Below are 21,647 nucleotides of genomic sequence, written 5' to 3'. Positions count from 1 at the left end.
GTTTCGCTTTGAAAAGTTTCACGCAACGTCCGTTAGTAACATAAATTCGTGGAATGAAAAAAAAAAAAAACAAAATCAAGCTCCTATTTTAATTTTCTCGTAATTTTTTTTTTCTTTTTTTATTTTGTCTCTCGATTCGTCTCATACGCACGTCGTGAACCAATTTCGTGAACGTTTCTTATTTGGGTTGCACAAAGATTCCTCGATGCATACCCGCCGATCTCTCGCTATGATATTATTCACTAAAAAAAAAAAAAAATGCATTTACTTATGTATATGGTTAATCAAATCAATTCACGCTACTAGTACGCTTCTATTAGTTAGTTAAGACTAACAATTTTGCCATGTGTTTTCGGAATGCCGATTACCGTCGTCACGTACAATACAACAACGACATTATCGTCGTCTATCGTTCTCACACGTTCTAATATAAAATAATAAATAGATGTAAATAATATATAATTCGTGTAAGAAGAGATGAAAACCATTTTGTTTTTTTATTTATTATCAAATAAAGGGATGGTACGAGTGTATACTATCGAACCTTCCTTTTTTTCAACCAAAGTTTATTTTTCATCATACTCGTGAGAACTATTGGCGAACGTTGATGTTTTTTAAGTCGGTAAGAAGAATGAGATGAGAACGAGGCCTCAAATATGTTTGTACATATATATGTGTGTGTATATGTGTGTCTGTGTTTTTGTATAAAACACGTAACACGTTTTATGGATTATTACGATACCAATTTTATACAAAATAACGAACGAACGTACACGAACGGAAGAACAAATACAATCGCGATGTCAAAACTAAAAACTAAAAAAAAAAAAAAAAAACAATTTTGGGTCCTCGATCGTAATTGCATCTCAAGTCTAAAAATATCGACTAGGACGGTTTTCCGGACGTAGTATTTATACCTGTGTGCACGATGCACGGTGTGTTTTCGTACCTCTTAAAAGGCTTCGCAAATGGGCATTTGTAATCCTAGCAGCTAAGCTAGCCTTTTTGGTTTTCTCTTGGAAACTATGGCAGGAAGAGTAGGAGTAGGAGGAGGTGTTAACTAAAAGAAAACTTGAATGGTTAGCTAGTTGATTAGAGATAGCTTGTGTGCCCTTTTCTTCTTTTTTTTTTTTTTCTTGTCTCTTTTTTTGTCTGTGTCTTTTTCTATCTATCTCTCTTTTTTCTATCTATCTCTCTCTCTTTCTAATATGATCGAAAGAGAGGGGAAGAGAAAAATGATCGAATCGAAGAGAAAGTGTCCGCTTTGCGTGGCCCAAAAAAGGTACGATTTATCCAACGTGCATCTAGCATCCAAGGATATATCCTACATATCTGGTGTGTGGTGGTGACTAACCTGTCCGTGTGTTTGTTTGTGTGCCAGCAGGTGGCCTGTGACGTTGTGACCGTGTACACTCGATCGGAGTCGCCGTGCCATGTCAGTCTCAGTCAGTCAGTCAGTTAATCAGTCAGTCAATCAGTCAGTCAGTCAATCAATCAATCGATCGATCCATCGATCGGTCGATCGATCGATCGATCGATTGATGATCGTCTTCGATCGACGACCACAAGTCGATTAAAATCAGTCACGACTTCTTGGTCAATCTCTCGATCGGTCTCTCTGTGTCTGTCGGTGCGCTGCCTGTACAAAAAAAAAACAAACCAAAAAAAAGAGAACAAAAAATTTATACAAATCCCATCTTTCTCTCTAAGATTAACTGGCCACCATCATTGTTCCAAACAAAAATTCCTGGCAAATAAGAAGTCAATTCTACTCCCGCACTTTTTCCCATTCTTATCCTTTGAAAATATGGTCCTCCTTCACCGAAAAAAAAGAAAAGAAAAGGAAAGAGAAAGAGAAAGAGAAAGAAAAAGAGAGAAAGAAAGAGAGAGAGAGAGAAAAATAGAAAAAGGGAAAAAAAACTCAACTGTGTGTGCCTGTGCCTGCGAATTTAACGCGCAAATCACCACCGTAGCGATTTTAAACGTTCTCGGATTAAAAAACAAAAAAATGTAAGGAATCCTCGTTGTTGATCGTCAAGACTTTGAAACTTCCTGTACAGTACAAAGTGTATTATCCGGGGATAAGAAAATGAAGAGGAAGTGAGAAAAAGAAGAAGAAAATTATTAATCTACAATTTGACCAAGAAGACAGATGAGAGACAGGGGATTTCTTAAAATAGGAAGGAACACATCGTATTTCGAAAATTAAGAGAGACCGAAACGAAGCCCAAACATCATCCTACTACCAACCAGTATAATTTCGTATGATTTCTTCGTATTTGAAAGAAACAAATCTGCGACTATTTTTTTTTCCTCTTCTCTAAAAAATGACTATGTAAACTTTTACATACAAACTGCACAACGTATTTTATTTCACGTATTTGAAGTCTAACTAAGAAGAGAACAAAAATCATAAGTGATGAAGATCATCATCGTGACAACTTTTCTTCTTCACCGTTATGCGATAAATTTGAACAAAAACAAATTCTCTATGGACCTGTTACTTGAAAGGATAAAATAAAATTAGATTAGAGAAAAGAAATGTGAGAGGGGATGATAGGACGCAACTTTGCGAGAAAAAAATACATTAAAAATATATATATATATACATATATATTATTATGTATATTAATCGTTGACTGAGATTTATTTTTATCGGCTCAGTGTCGGGGTCGCCGTCGTCGTTGGTGTCAAAAAACACCTGCTGTTTGTATACATACGTGCCGGCAATTTGGACATACTTAGATAGATAGTAGATGTGTAAAGAATATTAAAAAAAAAAAAAAAAATCCAAACCAACAACTAAAAGAAAAATTATAAATTTAAATGAAAAAAAGAAAAAAAAAGAAAAGAAAAAAAGAGTAGGTGAGTGTGTAAGGGTTGATCTAAAAAAAAAAAAACATGGGGGTAGGGGATGAAGAGAGACACCCAACATTGAGAATAATGTCGTGTCTTGTTCGTTTGGATTCTTTGATGTGTGAGAGAACTTGTTGCGCGTTATGTATTCAAATTTTGTGAATATACCAAAAAAAAAAAAAAAAAATCAAGATAATGAAGAAGAAGATTAAAACCTTAGAAAGAAAGAAAATATATCACACACACAGAAATACACTTTTACACGCATTTACACTAACTTACGTGTAATACAAGACACACATACACACACGCATACTCTAAAAGAAAAAATAAAGCAGAGAAGTGGTAAATTGTAGAACAAAGAACAGAGATATGTAAGAGACATTTTGTAATTGACTTTTGTGATAAGACTGTATCATATTACGTAGGACCGAACTAGGAATCGCTTTTTAATAAAAAAAAAAAATAAAATAAAAAGCTGTGCAATTAAGGGCCTGATAGGGAAAAATAACCAAAAAAATAAATAAATAAATTAACAAATACGACAGTTAGAGCGAACAAATGAAAAAATAATAAAAGAAAGTGTGGGGCAATCGAGAACGCTCACGTATCGTTCAATTACATTTTTATCGATCTTCGTCACGTTCAAAGATCTCGTAACTCGTATTGGAATTTAAAGAAAATATTTCAAATTTATCACTCGTGAAAAATTCAACCCAATATTAGGCGCATCTCTGAAGACAAATTTTTAATCGTCAAACATCATTTTTAATTAAAATACACATTTAAAAAAAAAAAAAATTAAATAAATGTAAATAAAATGAATATAACAAGACCAAAACTATAATAAATATTTTTGAAAGAAAAATTCAAGCGCGTCTAATTAAGGGTTAATTAAATTTAAAAATTAAGAGATTATAAATAATTCGATTATCGACATTCTCCTTCTTCAAAATTATGCTCTCGTATAACAACAATTTGAAGACGAAGAAGAAACAAGAAAAAGAACAAATATAAATGATAATAGAGAGAAAAATAATGACGATAATGAATTTTGGCATTCCCCTATAAATCTATTCGTTGTTTGTGTCCGGCAATTTTTTTCAAATGCAATACACCACTTTTTGCGTTTTCGTCCCACCATTCGAATATTCGTCTTTTCCCTAAACGCGCGCGTTTTACGAATGATTATGTGAATGTGTTTATAGATGTGCATTTGCGCACACGCTCGCATATACATATATAATACATACAAGAAGAACATTTATAAAAAAAAAAAAAAACAACATATACGTAACAGATACAATTTATATGCGTCAAACCAAATGTGCGAAGCATCCAGCATTACTTATAATTATTTTTTAAGATATAAAATATAACAAAAGAGAAGACATGTGTGCAACATCGCAGAAGAGACAACGCCGCTTCAAGAAAATGAAATGAAAATATTTTTCACGTGCTGATGATGCTTCGCGTTAAGTTACCAAAGAGGTGTCTTTAATTAATCAATGTACTTATGCCAAGGCTAACGACTAATCTACACACGTTTGATAACGACATGACTAACAAAGTGAGAACAAAATCGAGCACGGGTCGTTTTTGTTTGTAATATTATCTCACCTCCTCACTTTTACATCTTACACATATGTACACACGAAAAACAATATTAAAATACACCTATACACGACAAACTAAACCTAGAGCCTAGTCAAAAAAGTATCGTTTATAAAAGGTCGTTTAATATCGCCTATTGTATAACACACACACATATATATATTATGTGTTGTGTCATCACGATGAAAATCCTGGCACAAGTGTTTCTTTTTTTTTTTTTTTTTTTTTTTTTTATTAATGTCTGTGCTAATAATGTTTCTTCGAATCACTATTATCGTTATGTCCATTTTTACCGCGCTGCTGATTAACGTTATTATTATTATTATTATTATTATTATTATTATTATTATTATTATTATTATTAGATATATACTATTTTATTTTACTATTATTATTATTATTATTATTGTATTATCATTAATCGATATGAGGATTATTGATTATTATCGATGTATTGTAAGTAACTACAATCATTTATTATTCATGTATATGTATTATCGACACTAAAAGTTGCAATGATGATTGCAATTATATCGGTCTGAGTTTAATGTCGGACCTTAATTTAATTAATTTCACTTAATAATATTTGGCAGTCGGCACACAAGTCACGACGCATATCAGGCAGGTACTTCTACGTATAGAAATGCGTTTTTTTTTTTGCAAAAGGATATTCTCACTAGAATTGACTATGTTATTAAAAAAGAAAAAGAAAAAGAGAAAAACAAAAAAAAAAAAAGGCAAAAAAAAATAAAGAAGAAGAAAATAGTGAAGAAAATGCGCTCTCGTTTTAAATAACAAAGAAGAAGAAAGTGTTTAAATCACAATCAAACGATAAATAATAATCGTTTGTTTATTAATAATTAATGGCGTATTTTTCTTTAGCGAGCGGACTTACGTAAAACAGCAGCAACGATTTTTTTATCAAAACGAATCAAAAAATGAAATATCGTATGCGTTTATTACTTTTTTTTTTTTCAATGTACTTAATTAACGTACGATGTCCAAGTTCTCAACAATGTTTTTTTTTTTAATTAGATTATTATTATACTTTACAAAAAAAAAAAAAAAGAAATCTTACAATTAAAAAATGTATCTTTTTAAATGGCCGGTATTAGAAATATCTTAGTAGCTTTTTTGTTTATATATCTATTGTGTTAATTAAAAAATTTAATTATTTCATCATACGGCGTTCACGAGTGTAACGAAAGAAAAAAAAAGTAAAGAAAATAAAGAAAGGAAGAAAAAAGATAAACAAATATATAAGTAGAGAACGAGGACAACGCTTAATCGTTAGGCTCGTCTAATGAAAAAATAAAAAAGGGAAAGTCTAACGATAATCATCGGTAAATCTGCTCGGCTTCGAAGTTATGCGAAATATCGTTACTTATATACAACTTTTATCATGGCACATACAAGATCAATTGGCCTTATAATTAATTAACCGCTGTTATTAGTATATATTATTATTATTATTATTATTATTATTATTATTATTATTATTATTATTATTATTACTATTAATTATTATTAATTATTATTATTATTATATATATTAGGCAACTTTACACACAACACACCAACAATCACATATATGGCATAACGTTAATTTTTTCAAAGCTAGAGTTTATTACCTCCTATAACACATTTATCGTTACCGATGAGTATACCTCGTCTTTACAACCACCCTCACCCCCCACCCAGTTAACAATTTGTTGTATTACTATATATATATATATCATGCGTCCTTTTATTATTTTTTTTTATGCCCCTCTTTATCTCGTTTTTTTTTCATTTTCTTTTACAGAGTTCGTTTGGTTTTGTTTATTTTATTTTATTTTATTCTATTCTATTTTTCTTTTTTCTTTCTGTTCTATTACTTTTTTCTTCCTTCCTTTTTCTTTCTTATTAGTTCTGTTCGTGTCTATGCCACGTGTGTTTAATTCATACTTTTTCGGTGCTCAAATTACTATGATCATTTACACATATGATCAAATTACTAATCATTATTACATGTACGTTTTTTTATTTTTGTTTTTTTTTTTTTTTTTTTTTTTAAATGCAATTCGCACTATACTAATTGTGAGACGAATTTTCACGAAGCGCATGCGCGCGTGCTTTGTGAAAAAAAAAAAAAAAAGAAAACAAATTAAAATTCGATCGAATTAATTAAAATAAATTTATATACAAAATTTTGTGATACGTATATGCATGTATAGTATCTATCTCTCTTTGTAAATTACTTCGATGCGAACAATTTTACGATAGAAGAAGAAGAAGAAGAAGAAGAAAAAAATGTCTTTGAAAAGACAAATTTTTTATAAGCGTACAAATTGGTCCAACGTTTTTGTTTTCTTTTTAAAGTTTATTGTTTTGCATGCACGCGTACACACCCTCTAACTTTCGAGAAGTTCGTATCGAAGTAATTTGTGTATTTTTTTTTTTTTCTTTCTTTTTTCGATGGCATTCACAAAAAAACATACAAACAGAAAACAAAACAAAACAAAATAAAATATGCAGATCGAACGATAGATCGATAATTCTATCGATAAAGTTTCCATCGTTGTGTACCCCCCCCCCCTCCCCGTTATTTTTTGAAACGATTTTAGCTCAACTAGCTGTAAAATTAAATAAAATTTCAACAAAATCTTTGTAATGAGAAAAAATTGTCATCGTAATTTACAAATAATCGAAAATATTCATTTTGAATTCGTGCAATGACGTTGTTTTCGTTCGTAATTATGTTATTTCGTTTATGCGTTGCATTTGTGTTTCGAACGGGGGGTATAAGGAAGACCAAATAAATTATAAAAATATTAAAAAAAAATAAAATAATCGGTCGATCTGCATAATTCGCTTCGTGCGTGTCGTATGATATATCTCACGTGCGTATGTGTATATGTTTTGTGTATATACACTTGATGTGTATATATATATATATATATCAAAGATGTGGGTATTATACTTTTGTTTCTTTTTTTTTTAGTTATATTTTTTTTTGTATATGTATGCGCGTATTTACATATGCGAATAGGATAAATGTACACACATTTTTTCACATGCGCAAATCCCGTACGTTTTTTTTATTATGTTCCGACATTCACGTGATGATATATATATATATATATATATATATATATTTCTTTCATCCTTAATTTTATTATTTCATTTCTTTGCCAACTTAAAAGGCAAGAGAAAAAAGTGGCAGGCAGGCAAACAAACAAAAAAATAATAATAATTAAGAGTATCATTTTCGAACATTGTCGTACTTTAATTTCTTTGATTTATTTTTTCCAGTCGGACACACTGCGCGATTAGCATGTGGCGTATGTTGAAATAACAATATATATATATTTATTTTGTTGGTTTAATTTTTATTCGCTTTATTACCAAACCCCTGATTCCCCCCGGCTCCTTTGTCCTCTTTAAAATTTTCTTGTTTGGCTGTATTTTATCGGCATAGAAATATCGTCTAATTGTAAGCTTTTTTATTCGATATGCTACTTTTGTTAACTCACATATTTATGGGCGTATATATGTATAACTGCATATTCGTTCAAACCAATCCGACACAATATTTTCCTTGATCGCAAATTATTTACATCAGTGATTCCCAAACTTTTTTTTGTCCTATCACCCCCTTTCCAGAAAAAATTATCACTCAGCGCCCTCTGGACATTAATTTGTTGTAAATTTTAATAGTAATTATATATAATAGTAAATATAAATGTGTTAACACTTTAATGGCCGCACGTGTACTCAATTAAACGTCATCAAGGGCCCGGTAATATTTTTCAAGAATTAATTTCAAAAAAAACTTTATTGTCATTCACGAAAAAATTAACATAAAACAAAAAAACAACAATTTAACAGCATATTTAATTTTATATATAAAGTTATAAATAAAATAACGACCAATGTGTTCCGGCTATCACACACGTGTTGTGTGAGCGGCCATTAAAGTGTTAATGTTTCTACAGCCCCCGGAAATTGCTGCAACACCCACCAGGGGGCAGTGGCGTCTATTTTGGGAATCACTGATTTACATTTAAAAAAACAAAAAGAAAAGCAAAAAAAAATATTCAATCACATCCATTTTACAACGTGTAAATTTTACAGATACCTTTGTTGAATTATTTTGTGATCAACAAAATGGGGAAGCAGCAAAAAAAATGTCGTTTACTAAACTCTCTATTTTGCTGAATGTTGTTTTTTTTTTTTTTTTTTTTTTACACCAATCGCATTCATATTTTTTTCTTTTACTTTCTGCATTTCACTTCTATTATTATTTATTCATATATAACGCCAAAAGTATCTCTAACTATAATAAATAAGTATTTAAAGTAAAAATGCTCTCTTGCATATCATCGCGCGATATGTAGGTTATGTACATAAAAATGAAAGAAAAGAAACCAAAAAAAAAAAGGAAGAAAACAAAAACGACGAGGTAAATGAAGAGCAAACAACGCTGTGCGTTTTGGCGTTATCGACAAAATAAGAAAAAAATAATAAATAATAATATATATATATATAAATAAAAAGAGAAAAAATAAAATGCTGCGCGAATGGAAACAAAAGTACGAAAAAAAAGATTAAACAAAAAAAAAAATAAGATTTTTGAAGAAAAAAAAATGGAACACTCTATGGGAAAATATTTGGAATGTATTTAAACGTGTGTAATGCATAAAAATACTTTCTTATAAATAATAGTATACTTAAAAAAAAAAATTTCTCTTCGTAAAAAAAAAGTGTTCGAAAAAAGAAAAAAACCATAAAACGGGTGCATATTTCGAGATACCACATGCAACCTTTGAGAGACGATATAATTATTGATTTTCTAAAATCACGAACTTAGAATTTTGATACATTGTATACATTTTGTATATAGATAAAAGAAATAATATGCTATGTACGTTCGATCGCTAATCTCTCTCCAATATGAATGTTAATTGTATTACTAATTTCATTCATTCTCTTTACAAACAACTGTGAGATATCCAAAAATTCCATCAAAACCATTCCCCCCGCCTCCCTTTACCACCCCTCATCGAGACGCGCCTACTACGCAAAATCGTATCTAGGGTTGTGTATGTGACTATGTATGTATGTATGTACATACGTTTAAATGTACGTCGTTCATATTCAAGGATATGTACCTAAAAGGCCAAATTTGAAATGAAAACACACAAAAAAAAAAAGAAAAAAAAATACAAGAAAAACAGTAAACATCATCGATGTAAATTTGAAAAGTGAGAAAAATGCACCTAACACATTTTCTAGGCTCGTATTCTTATCGCTTAGATCGTATTAAAACACATGCACCTTACTTAGGATCATCACAATAAGACAAAAGAAAATCGTAGTAGATCTGAAATAATTTTTTTCTTGTGCTGCGTGTGTAAATCGATCAAATCTGTACGATGATTAAAGGATAAGAATGCGAATCTTTAAAAAAGAAAAAAAAAGGAAAAAAAATGGAAAAAAAAAAAAAGAAAAAGAAAAATAATCTACGAGCGTATTATATTCTTAAAAACACACTCATCGCAAAATGTGCGTCGCAAAAACTCTAAAAAAAAAAAATGTGATTTATCATTCACCTTTAGGATTATTACCAAAAAAAAAAACAAAAACAAAAAATGTACAGAATATGCACAAGGAACTTATAACAATCACATGGATAAAGAAGAAGAATGAAAAGAAGAAGAAGAAAAAGATGAAGAAGAAGAAGAAGAAGTCATAGGTACACTGTGTATATAATGTCATATTTAGTCGATAAGAATATTTTTTGTACGTAGTCAATTTAGAGAGTAAAAGTTCTATCGCTGCATCGCGTCAACCAAATCTTTTTTTCTTTTTTTTTTTTTATTTTATTTTCCTTAATTATTCGTCAACAATTATTTTAATGAGAGAATGATAAATACTACAAAATTATTCTCTAATAATATGGAACGAGTTTTATCAATGTTTTATTAAAAAAAAAAAAAAGAACTACGACAATTTCGTATTTCCTCCTTATCCTCCCAAACAAAATTTTTTTCATTATCACCGCATCAATTTTATTCTATTCGATTGATTATAAATCTCTGATAAGAATAATTATTATTAATGATTATTATTATTCAAGTATCTGCGCGTACTATAAATCTTATTAAATTTCGTATGAATGCTAAATTATCGTACTATGTTTAATTTTTGTCTCTTCATCAAAATCTACAAGAAAAATTTCGAAATAAAAAATAATAAGTAAATGTTTCTATTGAAAAATGATTATTGTTTTAATTATGGTGATCGATGGTATGCATGTACAATCGTAACATTTATAAACAACTTTAATCTCATCACTATCCATAATAGCACAAAATATTGAAAAATATTAAATACATGTGTATTTAATATTAAAAAGATAGTATATGTTTTTATGTATGTCTTTTTAATATTAAACATTTTTTTAATATTATATATAATTAATTTATAAATATTATAAATATTATAAATAATAATAATAATAATAATCAAAATTATAAATATTATATATAATTTAATATTATATATTATAATATTAATTAATAATATTAAATTGTTAATATTAAATACACATGTATTCAATATTTTTCAATATTTTGTGCTACTAGGATATGATTGGTCTAAATTGAATAACACGATTATCCTATCGTCAAAAATGGCAATTACCTGCAGTCCCATTCAACGTCGTACACGAAATTTTGTTTTACTTTTAATAAAATTATATTTACAATTATTATTATTATTCAGCTTTATACATAGGTAAGATTAAATCAAAAACATGGGATTTTCCATCGAAGAAAATAAATTCAACATTTTATAAGAGGGGCCCCCAGGCAAATTTGAATATCGATCATATTTTTCGTTCTAATATTGCACCTCGCGATTTAATCGATCAGCGATGGGGGAAAAAAATACAATTAGCACAGCGTGATAAAAAATTGGAAAAAAAAAATAAGATTTATAATTTATTTATACGAATCAAATTTTACATTCAATCTTTGCATCATTTTTATATTACCTTTTTTCTGTTTAAAAATGGACGCGAGATTATTATACCCGTGCGATTGAAATCTAACGCGCAAATACTATCCAAAAGAAATAAAAAAAAGTACGTGAATTGTTATGATAATCTTCTTTATACGTTAAAAATCACTATAAGTTTAAAAAAAAAAAAAGAAAGAAAACAAATCGTTCATTAAAAAAGAAAAAAAAATTTAATCTCTCTTGTAAATATTGCTCGTACATCGAACTGTTCTTGTAAATACAGAATTTCATTGTATGATGTATGATGATAAATAATGAATTTTCAACGGACCATATCATAGCATTTGCTATATATACACAGAAAATAATTGTAACATTTTATTTTCATTTGTTTGACTCTATTCTTCGTCGTTCTACTACTCGTCTACTTCAATTCAAAAAAGTGACCATAGTCGAACACACATAGAAAAATAAGAAAAGAAATAAAAAAAAAAAAAAAAGGAAAAGAAAATACAAAAAACTAAATGCTTCAACAATGAAGATATAAAATCTTATCGAAGGGAAGGAAGAATATCTTCGTTTGGTGTTTCGATAATCTTGAATGTAATAAACGAGGTGTTTAAAGTTTAATGATCATGAAACGATCATCGGGCCACTCCTCAATCGATATATGTAGATGGTTTACGCGATTTCTAGGATATATAGCTTACATATATCGAAAGAAGCTACGAATCATGATGTCTCTTAAGTATAATAATATCGATCTAGATTTTATATAACGCGTACGAAAGAGAATATGAAAGAAAGAACGCGAGATAGTAAGAATGAGTGATATTGAAAGAGAGCGAAAGAGAGAGAGAGAGAGAAATCATGCGAGTGCGCGTTGCAAAATACACGTTCGGCAGATTAATAAATCGTATTTTCGAGATACATTTTGTTCGTTAAATTATTTATCCTGACAATCATGTTCCTTTAACACGTTGTGCGCCACGCCCATTTTTAAAGAAATCCCCCCGTCAGGCCACACGTGCCACTTAAGAAACGCTGGTATTGTAGGGCCATTGTTTCTTATTGCAGTAGAAACTTATTATGTTACTTTATGTTTATCGTGTTTTAATGAAATCCATTAATTCTGTAATAAGTCAAAATGAAGTGAATTTTCAATAAATTTTCTGTAATTCCATATATGGTGCTATATCATGTTATCGCTGTCAGTCATTTGGTGACTGACATGGCCTAAACGGAAAGTCTAGTGTCAGCCACCGATGACTGACGTGGCACTCAACGTGTTAAAATCCTATTTTTTTTTTATAAAGTATCAACTGATTTATCTTTTAATATTTCTTTTTAATCTAAATTTATACTTTGAATTTATTCATTGAATAAATAAGAAAGAAAAAATAAAAAAAAAAACTCTGATATATTTTGTTTTATGTTGTAAAAAAAGATTTCTTAAAATGTAGCTTGCCATTTTTTATAAAGTCAAGGAAATTTGAGCAAAATTAAATTATTTCTGGACACGCAACAACCGAAAATTAATTTTTAAAAAATAGTTTAGTAATACTATGCGTATAGTATGTCTGTAAATTTATAATAATGAAAGAAAAAATTAAAAAGTATGTGTTCGGGTAAAGAAAACTATCGAAAATTAAAAAAACATTAAGAAACTGTACTTTAGAAATTCGTTCCTAATGTAAAAGAAATTTAAAAAGATAACATGATGTTAATTTGTTTTTAAATATCACGAGTCAATTGTTTGAATTTTCTTTTATTATATTTGTTAAAATCACATAACTCATTCAAATGCTCACATAGCTCATTCAAAAAACGCGCCATCATCTGTTAGGGCCAATGCACAAGGAGCCTTCTTATTGGTTGATATTCGTGCACGGTCAGCCAATCAACAAATAAACCAAAAATAATATAATCGATTAGTACATATCACGGAAATATTTTAATATTTATTTCATATCTTTATCGAAATGATTTTTTAATTAATTAAGATAGAACAATATTTAAATTTTATTTTGTTCTAAGTTGAATGTGATTGTAACTAAATAAGTGTTTAGTATCTGTCACAGAATCTAACCTATAAGTTGTCAAAACAAACAAATTTATTTGCTTCAATCGATTATTGTTAGATTATTTTAAAATATATTTAAAATGTCACAAGTTTATGACAATTATTACAATGACTATCATAAGAATACTGAAATGCAACAAAATTTGAAGTACAAAAAGAAATATAGAAAATTAAAAAGAATAGTGAAGGATACAGTTTTTGTAAGTTGAGATTCTATTTGTTACATATTAAACTTAAAAGATTTTTCTTTTCTTTTAGTATATATCTGTTAAATATAAACGATTATTCTAAATTTATTTATTAATAGAAAAAACATTTATGTTAACTCATGATTTTAGGAAAATGCAGCGTTATGTGATCAAGTGGCACAAATGCAGGAGAATCTAATGCTTATGAGAGAAGAGAAACTTTTTCTCCTACGCAAATTAAATCAACAACATGGAGAAACAGACCCAGGTACAATGATGGCACGATCTCAATCAAATAACCTTAATTGCCCTTCTTTCAATTCAGAATGTTCTTCTACACCTAAGAAGACGGTAAAGAAGAGAATCTCAATGGATGCATCGGGTATAAAAGGCTATCAATGTAGATTATGATTATATTATTTCTTTCAAATGATTTTAATATAATATTTTATTTACAGAAACTAAAGTCAAGCCTAAACGATATAATAAAACAGCAAGAAGAATGGTTAATTTAATACCTTTAGATATAAACGGAAGGCCTATATTTCCTATTTCGTTAGGCGATCTGACAGTATATTCTCTCGGTGAGATTGTTACGGATAGAATTGCATATCATACGGAAGATCTTATTTTTCCAGTTGGATATTGTAGTACAAGAATATATGCTAGTTTACGTGATGTAAGAGCAAAAAGTTTATACACTTGCAAGATTTTGGATGGAGGATTAAAACCTAGGTAAAACAACTCATATTCATTCTATTCAACATTTTATTCTACGATATAAAAAAGTAACTTATTTGTATTTAATAGATTTGAAATAGTCTCCGACAATGATCTTGACCAAGCATTAGTGGGATCTACTCCGGATGAATGTCATTCGAGATTATTAATAGCCATTAATCCTGCCCTTCGTTCTATAACACCAAGAGGTGCTGATTTCTTTGGTGTTTCTCATCCTACTATTCAAAACCTTATACAAAGTTCTCCAGGAACTCGTAAACTTATAACATATAAACAACAACGTTTTGAAGTATGTAAATCATATTAGGTTGTTCTGAAAATTTCTTCCTTTTTTTTTATAATAAGTTAAACAATATTGCATGCGTAATATACTTGTTTTTGTATTTTAGTTTATTTTACTAAATAATATTAATTCTATTCTATTTTACCTTTTTCTATACTTTATAATTAATATTTATATATAATTATATAAATATTAATATAAATAATAATATATATTGTTCAACCTAAAATATATATTGTTCCTATAAATTGTTCAACCTAAAAAATATTGTGTCTGTAGAATTACTAAAAAAAAAAAAAAAAAGAAAAAACTTTTGGAACGACCTAATAATTATAACCAAGTATAAAAATGATATACTAAATTATATATTAAATTTTTGTAGGTAGGTAAAAATCATGTTATGGAAAGAGGTACTAGTCCTATGATAGAAGAAGAGGTAGATCCAGGATTAGGATTCTCAGCTCTTCATAAACATTACGCACTATCAAATTCTTACAGAATTAAAGAAGAACCTTCGGAACACGAACTTTTAGCTTTACAAGATTTACTTTCATGAGATTCACTCTCATTCTAAAATAAAACTAATTCATTATAATTATTCTTTTGATAATCAGGTATATTTTTATTTACATTCAAATTGAAACCCACAGAACTATAAAAATATTATTTTCTTGGACAAACATCTTTTTATATTTAATAACAAAATTTAACTACATAAAATACTAAAAAGATGTATCATTATATTTAATCTGTATAATATTCTATATTGTAAATTCTGTATATTCTTATATCTTTTATTCGTAATAAAAACTATTCTCTATCTAAAATGATTATTTCAATTATCAAATAAACAATTATTTAATTATTAAAAATATAAATGTAATTTATAAACACATATAAAATCATGACTTGAAAATGATATTTTCATTAATCTATTAAAATGTGTGTTCAGAAATATATTTATACATGTATTTTAAAATGTAACAATTTCAGGTAATCAAATAAAAAAAAAGGTTTGATGTTAAATCTAACGATGATCATTTGTAACAAAAAGAAAAATATATTAATCATCTAAATTATTTAATGTTTTTATTTTAGATCCAACTTACCATCTGAGAATTACCATCAGGACACAAAGGAAAGTATATTTTTTTCTCATAGATGTCGTTAAATGCGTTGGTAAATTTATTTCAGACCTGATAGTAACTTACCATCGAAGAATTATCATTAGGACATAAATAGGCAAGTATATATTTTTTCTCATAGGGTTCTAAATAACCACCTCGTAATTAGTAATCCATTTTACCAGTAGATGGTGCCATAATTTTAAAAACTGTCGATAAATAGGATTCTCATGATTTAATACCATGATTTAATAATTTAATAATAGGATTTCTCATGATTTTAATGAATAATGCAATATGTTTTTTCTTGATAATAAAGTGTTCTTCTTTTTTACTTAGATTTTAATTATTAATATTCTTTTAATCTCTTTTTCTTTTACGAAATTTCAGAAGAGTCCCTATGAAAAAAATTAAATTATTAATTTGTTCAACTTATTAATATAATTATACATATAATAAGAAATATAGAAGTTTATTATAAGAAAAACAAACTAATATTTCATTAATAATGTTTTAGTTTTTTATTATTTTTTTTTTTTTTCATATATACAATTTCAAAAATGATGAAATATTTGGATAATTTTTTTCTAAATTAAACAAAAACCACCACCTGTGTGAGTCTTAGGTATATGATTAATAATACTCGTTCAATTTAAATATAATGGGGGATGACCCATACTAAAATATGTTGGTGACACTACTAGCCGAAGGATTTCAAGGTCCTTATTGTCCTCGGAAATGCAACCGAGAAAGCAAAAGATAAAAATGAACAAGAAAAAGTATGAATAGTACGACAACCCGAAGTTTTGTGTTGTTTCTTTTCTTTCTCTCTCATACACACTCATTCTCTCATTCTCATACACATACACATGCAGAATAGACAGATATTGAGCTGACCAATAAGTAATGTTGAAACAACATTAGCATTTTCTATTAAAAAATCTTTAGTATTTAACATTTATTTTAGTATATTCTTCTTCATCTTCTTCGTTTTGGTTTTATTCGAGTGCTTGCATTGAAATTTTTCAAATTTTTCCCCCTTTCTGTCTTCTTCATGGTTATTTTTCTTTTTTGTCGTCTCAATGTGTACACCAAGAGTACATTGTACCCAATCATTTTACTGCATTTATATTTTTAAGTAACTGACTACTACTCTTCCCTATGTGTCACGATCAATGACAATGTAACGTTATATATATATATCAAATTTGGAAAGTAATTTATCATTGTCAATGACTTGCACTTGATGCACGTGATGCACTTGATGCACTTGATAATATTTAAAACGTAATACAATATACTCTTTCTTCTTAGTTTTCTATCAAACATACTATTAATATTAGGTGGACCGGATAGTAATGTCGCTTTCTAACTTTAAATTCAAACGTATAAATTTTGGGTACTTACAGATTAACGCCACCGCAGCAAAAATTTCGCTAATGCGCCAATAAAGAGCAATCTTGTTGTTCGCATACAATAACCTTGTTGTTTGCACACAGCAACCGTCAGGGTTTCGTCAGGGTTTCGTCAGGGTTATGGCGACAGCATCAAGTGAAAGAAAATAGAGACTGTTTTGAATCTATGCTAAATTCTATATCGGCCCATTTTTTTATTCTATGATATGTCGCAACAATTTAAGGTGTAAATTGGTGCATTAGCGGAATTTTGCTGCGGTGGCGTTAATACGTAAGTATTAAATTTTGTTCTAACAAGTTTTTATTTTTAATCAATAATATAATCACCTACCCTTGTTATCAAAAACCTTTTTCCATGTGGTGTGTGCAAAATTTTTAATAATAAATTGATAAAAATTAATTGGTTTTGGATAAAAATATCGAAAATTGCACATTTGTACAAACAACATTACTTTTCGGTCCCCATAATACAAAACCAAAATTAATATATTATACAAGATGATCAAATGACTTGCACTTGATGCACTTGATTCTTCAAAAGTAATACAACATACTCTTTCTTTTTAGTTTTTTATCCTACATACTATTAATACAAAACCAAAATTAATGTATTATACAAGGTGATACAATATATTCTACATTTGTACAATAATTCCATTTGTATTCTTGGATTGACAACAAAGTAATTGCAAATTTCACCAATCACTTATTTTGAAATATCTGCAATTACTTAATTGTCAATCCAATATTTTGATACATTCTAAAAACACATTCCCAAAATTAAACGAAAGAAGACTATTTTATAACAAAATAATATCCAACCAACGTTTATGTATTTTAATTGAGAAAAAAAAGATGGTTAACAATTTGTTTGACTTTGAAAGCTAATATTTGAGTATACAATAACAATGATTATAATATTTAATGGGAATTAATTATTACCAGGTTTATCAAACATACTATTAATACAAAACCAAAATTAATATATTATACAAGGTGATACAATATATTCAACATTTGTACAATAATTCCTGCATTTGTATTATTGGGTTTGACAACAAAGTAATTGAGGATTTCACCAATCATTTTCCTTGAAAAATATTCAATTACTTAATTGTCAACCCAATATTTTGACACATTCTATTGGGTTGACAATTAAGTAATTGAATATTTTGACACATTCCCAAAATTAAACAAAAGAAGATTATTTTATAACAAAATAATATCCAACCAACGTTTATGTATTTTAATTGAGAAAAAAAAATTGTTAACAATTTGTTTGACCTAGCAAACTAATATTTGAGTATAAAATAACAATGATTATAATATTTAATGTTAATTAATTAACAATTTATCAGGTTCGAACAAACTGTATGTTACTTTTGTGTTCTTTTTTTTTGGAATGTTTTTATGACACTAAACAGTGACAAAGTGACAGAAATTATCAACAGTACCAACACCATCATCATCATCAGCAGCAGCAGCAGCAGGAGCATGTGTTGTTGGTTTCTCGTACGACATGGGATCAGTGAACTTATCCATGGCCACCAGCACCGATCGTTGTTCTCGTCAGTGGCTTCTTCTGCATTCGTAAATGATAAATACTGAGGGATATATACTGGGTGCTCCGAAATTAGCGCACCGTACACGCAAGCAAGGCGAAGGTTCCCATTTTCGTATTCTCACGATTAATCTTCTCTATAATAAATATTTAACTGAATTACCATTGTTTCTTATTATACATTTTTTACTGAAAATACTTGAATCATTCATAACCTAAAAAAAAAAAAAACAAATAAATTAAAATATTAATTTTCTAAATGCTTAATAAATAAAATATTTGTGAATCATATGTGTGTGTGTGTGTGTGTGGTAAATTTAATTATTTATATTTACTTAATACAAATGAAAAAAAATATATAATTGTAATTTAATTGTTCAAAATGTTTCAATTCATTAATTAATTAAAAAAAAACAAATTTTATATTTTTATTTGATATTTTATTAAAATATTAAATTAAATTAAATTAAAATATTAAATAAAAAAATTAAAATATTAAATTAATTATTATTAATTAAAATATTAAATTAAATTAAATTCAATTCAATTCAATTCAATTCAATTAAAATATAAAATAAAAAAAATTAAAATATTAAATTAATTATTATTAATTAAAATATCAAATTTTCTAAATTTTATTGTACACAGATAAAATATTTGTGAATCATGTGTGTGGGTGTGTGGTAAATTTAATTATTTATATTTACTTAATACAAATGAAAAAATATATATCATTGTAATGTAAATATTGTTCGAAATATTTCAAATAGAAAATGTTTAGTGTTAAAAAAAAAAATTTATTGTAAAAAACAAATATAATAGAAACGATAGGATTGAATTGCATTCCAACATGGAATTTATGTTCCTTCAAATGCGTGCCATTCGAATGTATATTTATGCCGGAGAGGACATAACAAAGTCTTATCTTTCATTTTGTCAAAGGGTGATCGTTCTTTCAGCTTGCACTTTCAAAAGTATCAATCTTTGTTGTTTCTTTTTCGATGACTTTTTTTTTTATATTCTTTGTTTTGGTTTGATCAACGTTAGAAGTGCAACGTAAACGTTGATGATCAAATTCAAATAATAATTTAATGATAATTACAATTTATTATATTTAGTTTATTTTATTTTTTACAATATTATTAAATTACATACCTTGCAACATTTTTAGAAATACAAAATTAATATCAACTTAATTAATTAATTAATTAATTATTTAAATCATTTAGAAACTTTTGATAAACTTTGCAGCATGTGTGAAAAATGTCCAACTTAATTTAATCGATCATTTCTCATGTTCTTCATTTTTCTTTTTTTTTATATGTTTTCAAATACGTAATTCAAAGTTATTCAAGTAAATTTAAGTAGAATTTTAAATTTTGATTAGTACAAGAAATAAATTGTATTAATCAAATGATTTCTAAGAACGATCAAGGTTTACGAGTTACAACGCGTTTAACGTTACGTACGAAAAACTTTACCAAGAGATGAACATATATTCTTTTCTACTTGTTAAATTTATCTTTTTTCTCTTTTTATCAAAAAGGGATTCAGTTCGAGAACGACCTTGTTGTACCTGGGAAATCATTTGAATAATTCAACAACGTTAATACAGAAACCGTCTACTGCATATTTAATTCTTTTTTCTTTTTTCTTTCTTTTTCTTACATCAAAACGGTAGTCCGATTGAACGATTATCATTACAAAACTATCATTTAAAAAAAAGAAAAAAAAACAAACATTAAAAAAATAAAAATATTTTAATAAATAATTATAAAAATATTTGAACCAATACAAATTTTTAGTATGAAAAATACACAATTTTTTGTAGTATTTATTAAATATATTAATTAAATATATAATATATTAATTAATGTTAATAATATTATAATTATTATTTATTAATTATAATATATTAGTATATTGTGCAACTAGTGCGAAAAGTTGTCGATTGCCCACGAGAGCGAAGTTGAGCGCACGAGCGAAGCGAGTGGGCAATCGACAACTTCACACGAGTTGCACATAATATTTTTTATTACGAATGCAGGGACATATTTGGTACATAATTGGGGTCCAGGGGCTGAGCCCCTGCGGGGCCCAGGGGCGGAGCCCCACCCCACTCCACAAAACAATACTGAAAAAGTTAAAAAATCTGCTTTAAAAGAGCAATTAATCTTGAATAATTAAATATATTGAGGTTGTGCTTAATATCAACCATGCTTCACAACATTGAATACCTCGCCCATAAATTTGACGGCAAGAGGGTTTCGGAAAGTTCACTAAAATACGTTAAAAAAACTGCATCCGATAGACTTGTAATCCGTTTTGTTGTTCGCCACAACATAAATTTTCGGTATGCTGATTCATATTTTGGTCGTGTTGTTTTAGTTGTGTGTCGACCGCAAAAATAGTACTTTTCCTGCATTATTATTATTATTCTTATTAACTGGCATTAGGAACTCGAAAGTTGATTGCCGCAAATACCAAATCCCGCCATTGTTCCCGTCCCTAAGCGCGATCCTTCCATTCGCGGTCTTCATATCCTATTTCTTTCAGGTCTCTTCTAATATTATCCTCCCATCTACGTCTCGGTCTACCTAGTGGTCTTTTCCCGTTTGGTATACCGACCAATATTTTGTGCGACATTCAATCCTCCCCCATGCACCGTGCCACGTGACCAGCCCGTCTTAATCGGCATGATTTTACGACGTTGATAATGTCTGGTTTGTTGTACAATCGATGTACTTCAACGTTATGGAGTTTTCTCCATTCGCCCG

General features: G+C 28.3%; 2 protein-coding genes across 30 annotated transcripts in view; both read left to right on the top strand.

Moving 5' to 3' along the window:
• Positions 1-12,405, top strand: part of LOC107065823 (CUGBP Elav-like family member 1-A) — a 402,374-nt gene extending 389,969 nt beyond the window's left edge. For 24 of the 28 annotated variants that reach the window (XR_001475648.2, XM_015319839.2, XM_015319842.2 and 21 more), the window contains one exon: positions 1,382-12,405. The gene's annotated coding sequence lies outside the window, so the exon portion shown is untranslated. The remainder of the gene's footprint in view (positions 1-1,381) is intronic. The other 4 variants (XR_016177710.1, XR_001475649.2, XM_015319840.2 and 1 more) reach the window with 1 other exon arrangement.
• A 981-nt stretch (positions 12,406-13,386) lies between these two features.
• On the top strand, positions 13,387-15,591 carry LOC107065821 (transforming growth factor beta regulator 1). 2 transcript variants are annotated; one of them, XM_015319834.2, is made up of 6 exons: positions 13,387-13,758; positions 13,897-14,014; positions 14,072-14,128; positions 14,205-14,481; positions 14,557-14,776; positions 15,153-15,591. In XM_015319834.2, the coding sequence occupies exons 1-6, from the start codon at positions 13,639-13,641 to the stop codon at positions 15,324-15,326; spliced, it is 966 nt and encodes a 321-aa protein (XP_015175320.1). In that variant the 5' UTR covers positions 13,387-13,638; the 3' UTR covers positions 15,327-15,591. The 2 variants fall into 2 exon arrangements, with proteins under 2 accessions (XP_015175320.1, XP_015175319.1); XM_015319833.2 differs by having other exon boundaries at positions 13,388-13,758; positions 13,897-14,128; positions 15,153-15,590.
• Positions 15,592-21,647: the final 6,056 nt, after the last annotated feature.

Source organism: Polistes dominula, unplaced genomic scaffold (genome assembly GCF_049000335.1).
Source record: "Polistes dominula isolate Pdom_NZ unplaced genomic scaffold, Pdom_raw_medaka contig_19, whole genome shotgun sequence".
Classification (NCBI taxonomy): domain Eukaryota; kingdom Metazoa; phylum Arthropoda; class Insecta; order Hymenoptera; family Vespidae; genus Polistes; species Polistes dominula.
This window is presented reverse-complemented; position numbering and strand designations above follow the sequence as displayed.

Coding starts and splice junctions, on each gene's coding strand:
- LOC107065821 (XM_015319833.2), top strand. CDS start 13,639: ATGTCACAAGTTTATGACAATTATTACAATGACTATCATAAGAATACT. Junction 14,482..14,556: donor GATGGAGGATTAAAACCTAG/GTAAAACAACTC, acceptor TGTATTTAATAG/ATTTGAAATAGTCTCCGACA. Junction 14,777..15,152: donor ATAAACAACAACGTTTTGAA/GTATGTAAATCA, acceptor AAATTTTTGTAG/GTAGGTAAAAATCATGTTAT.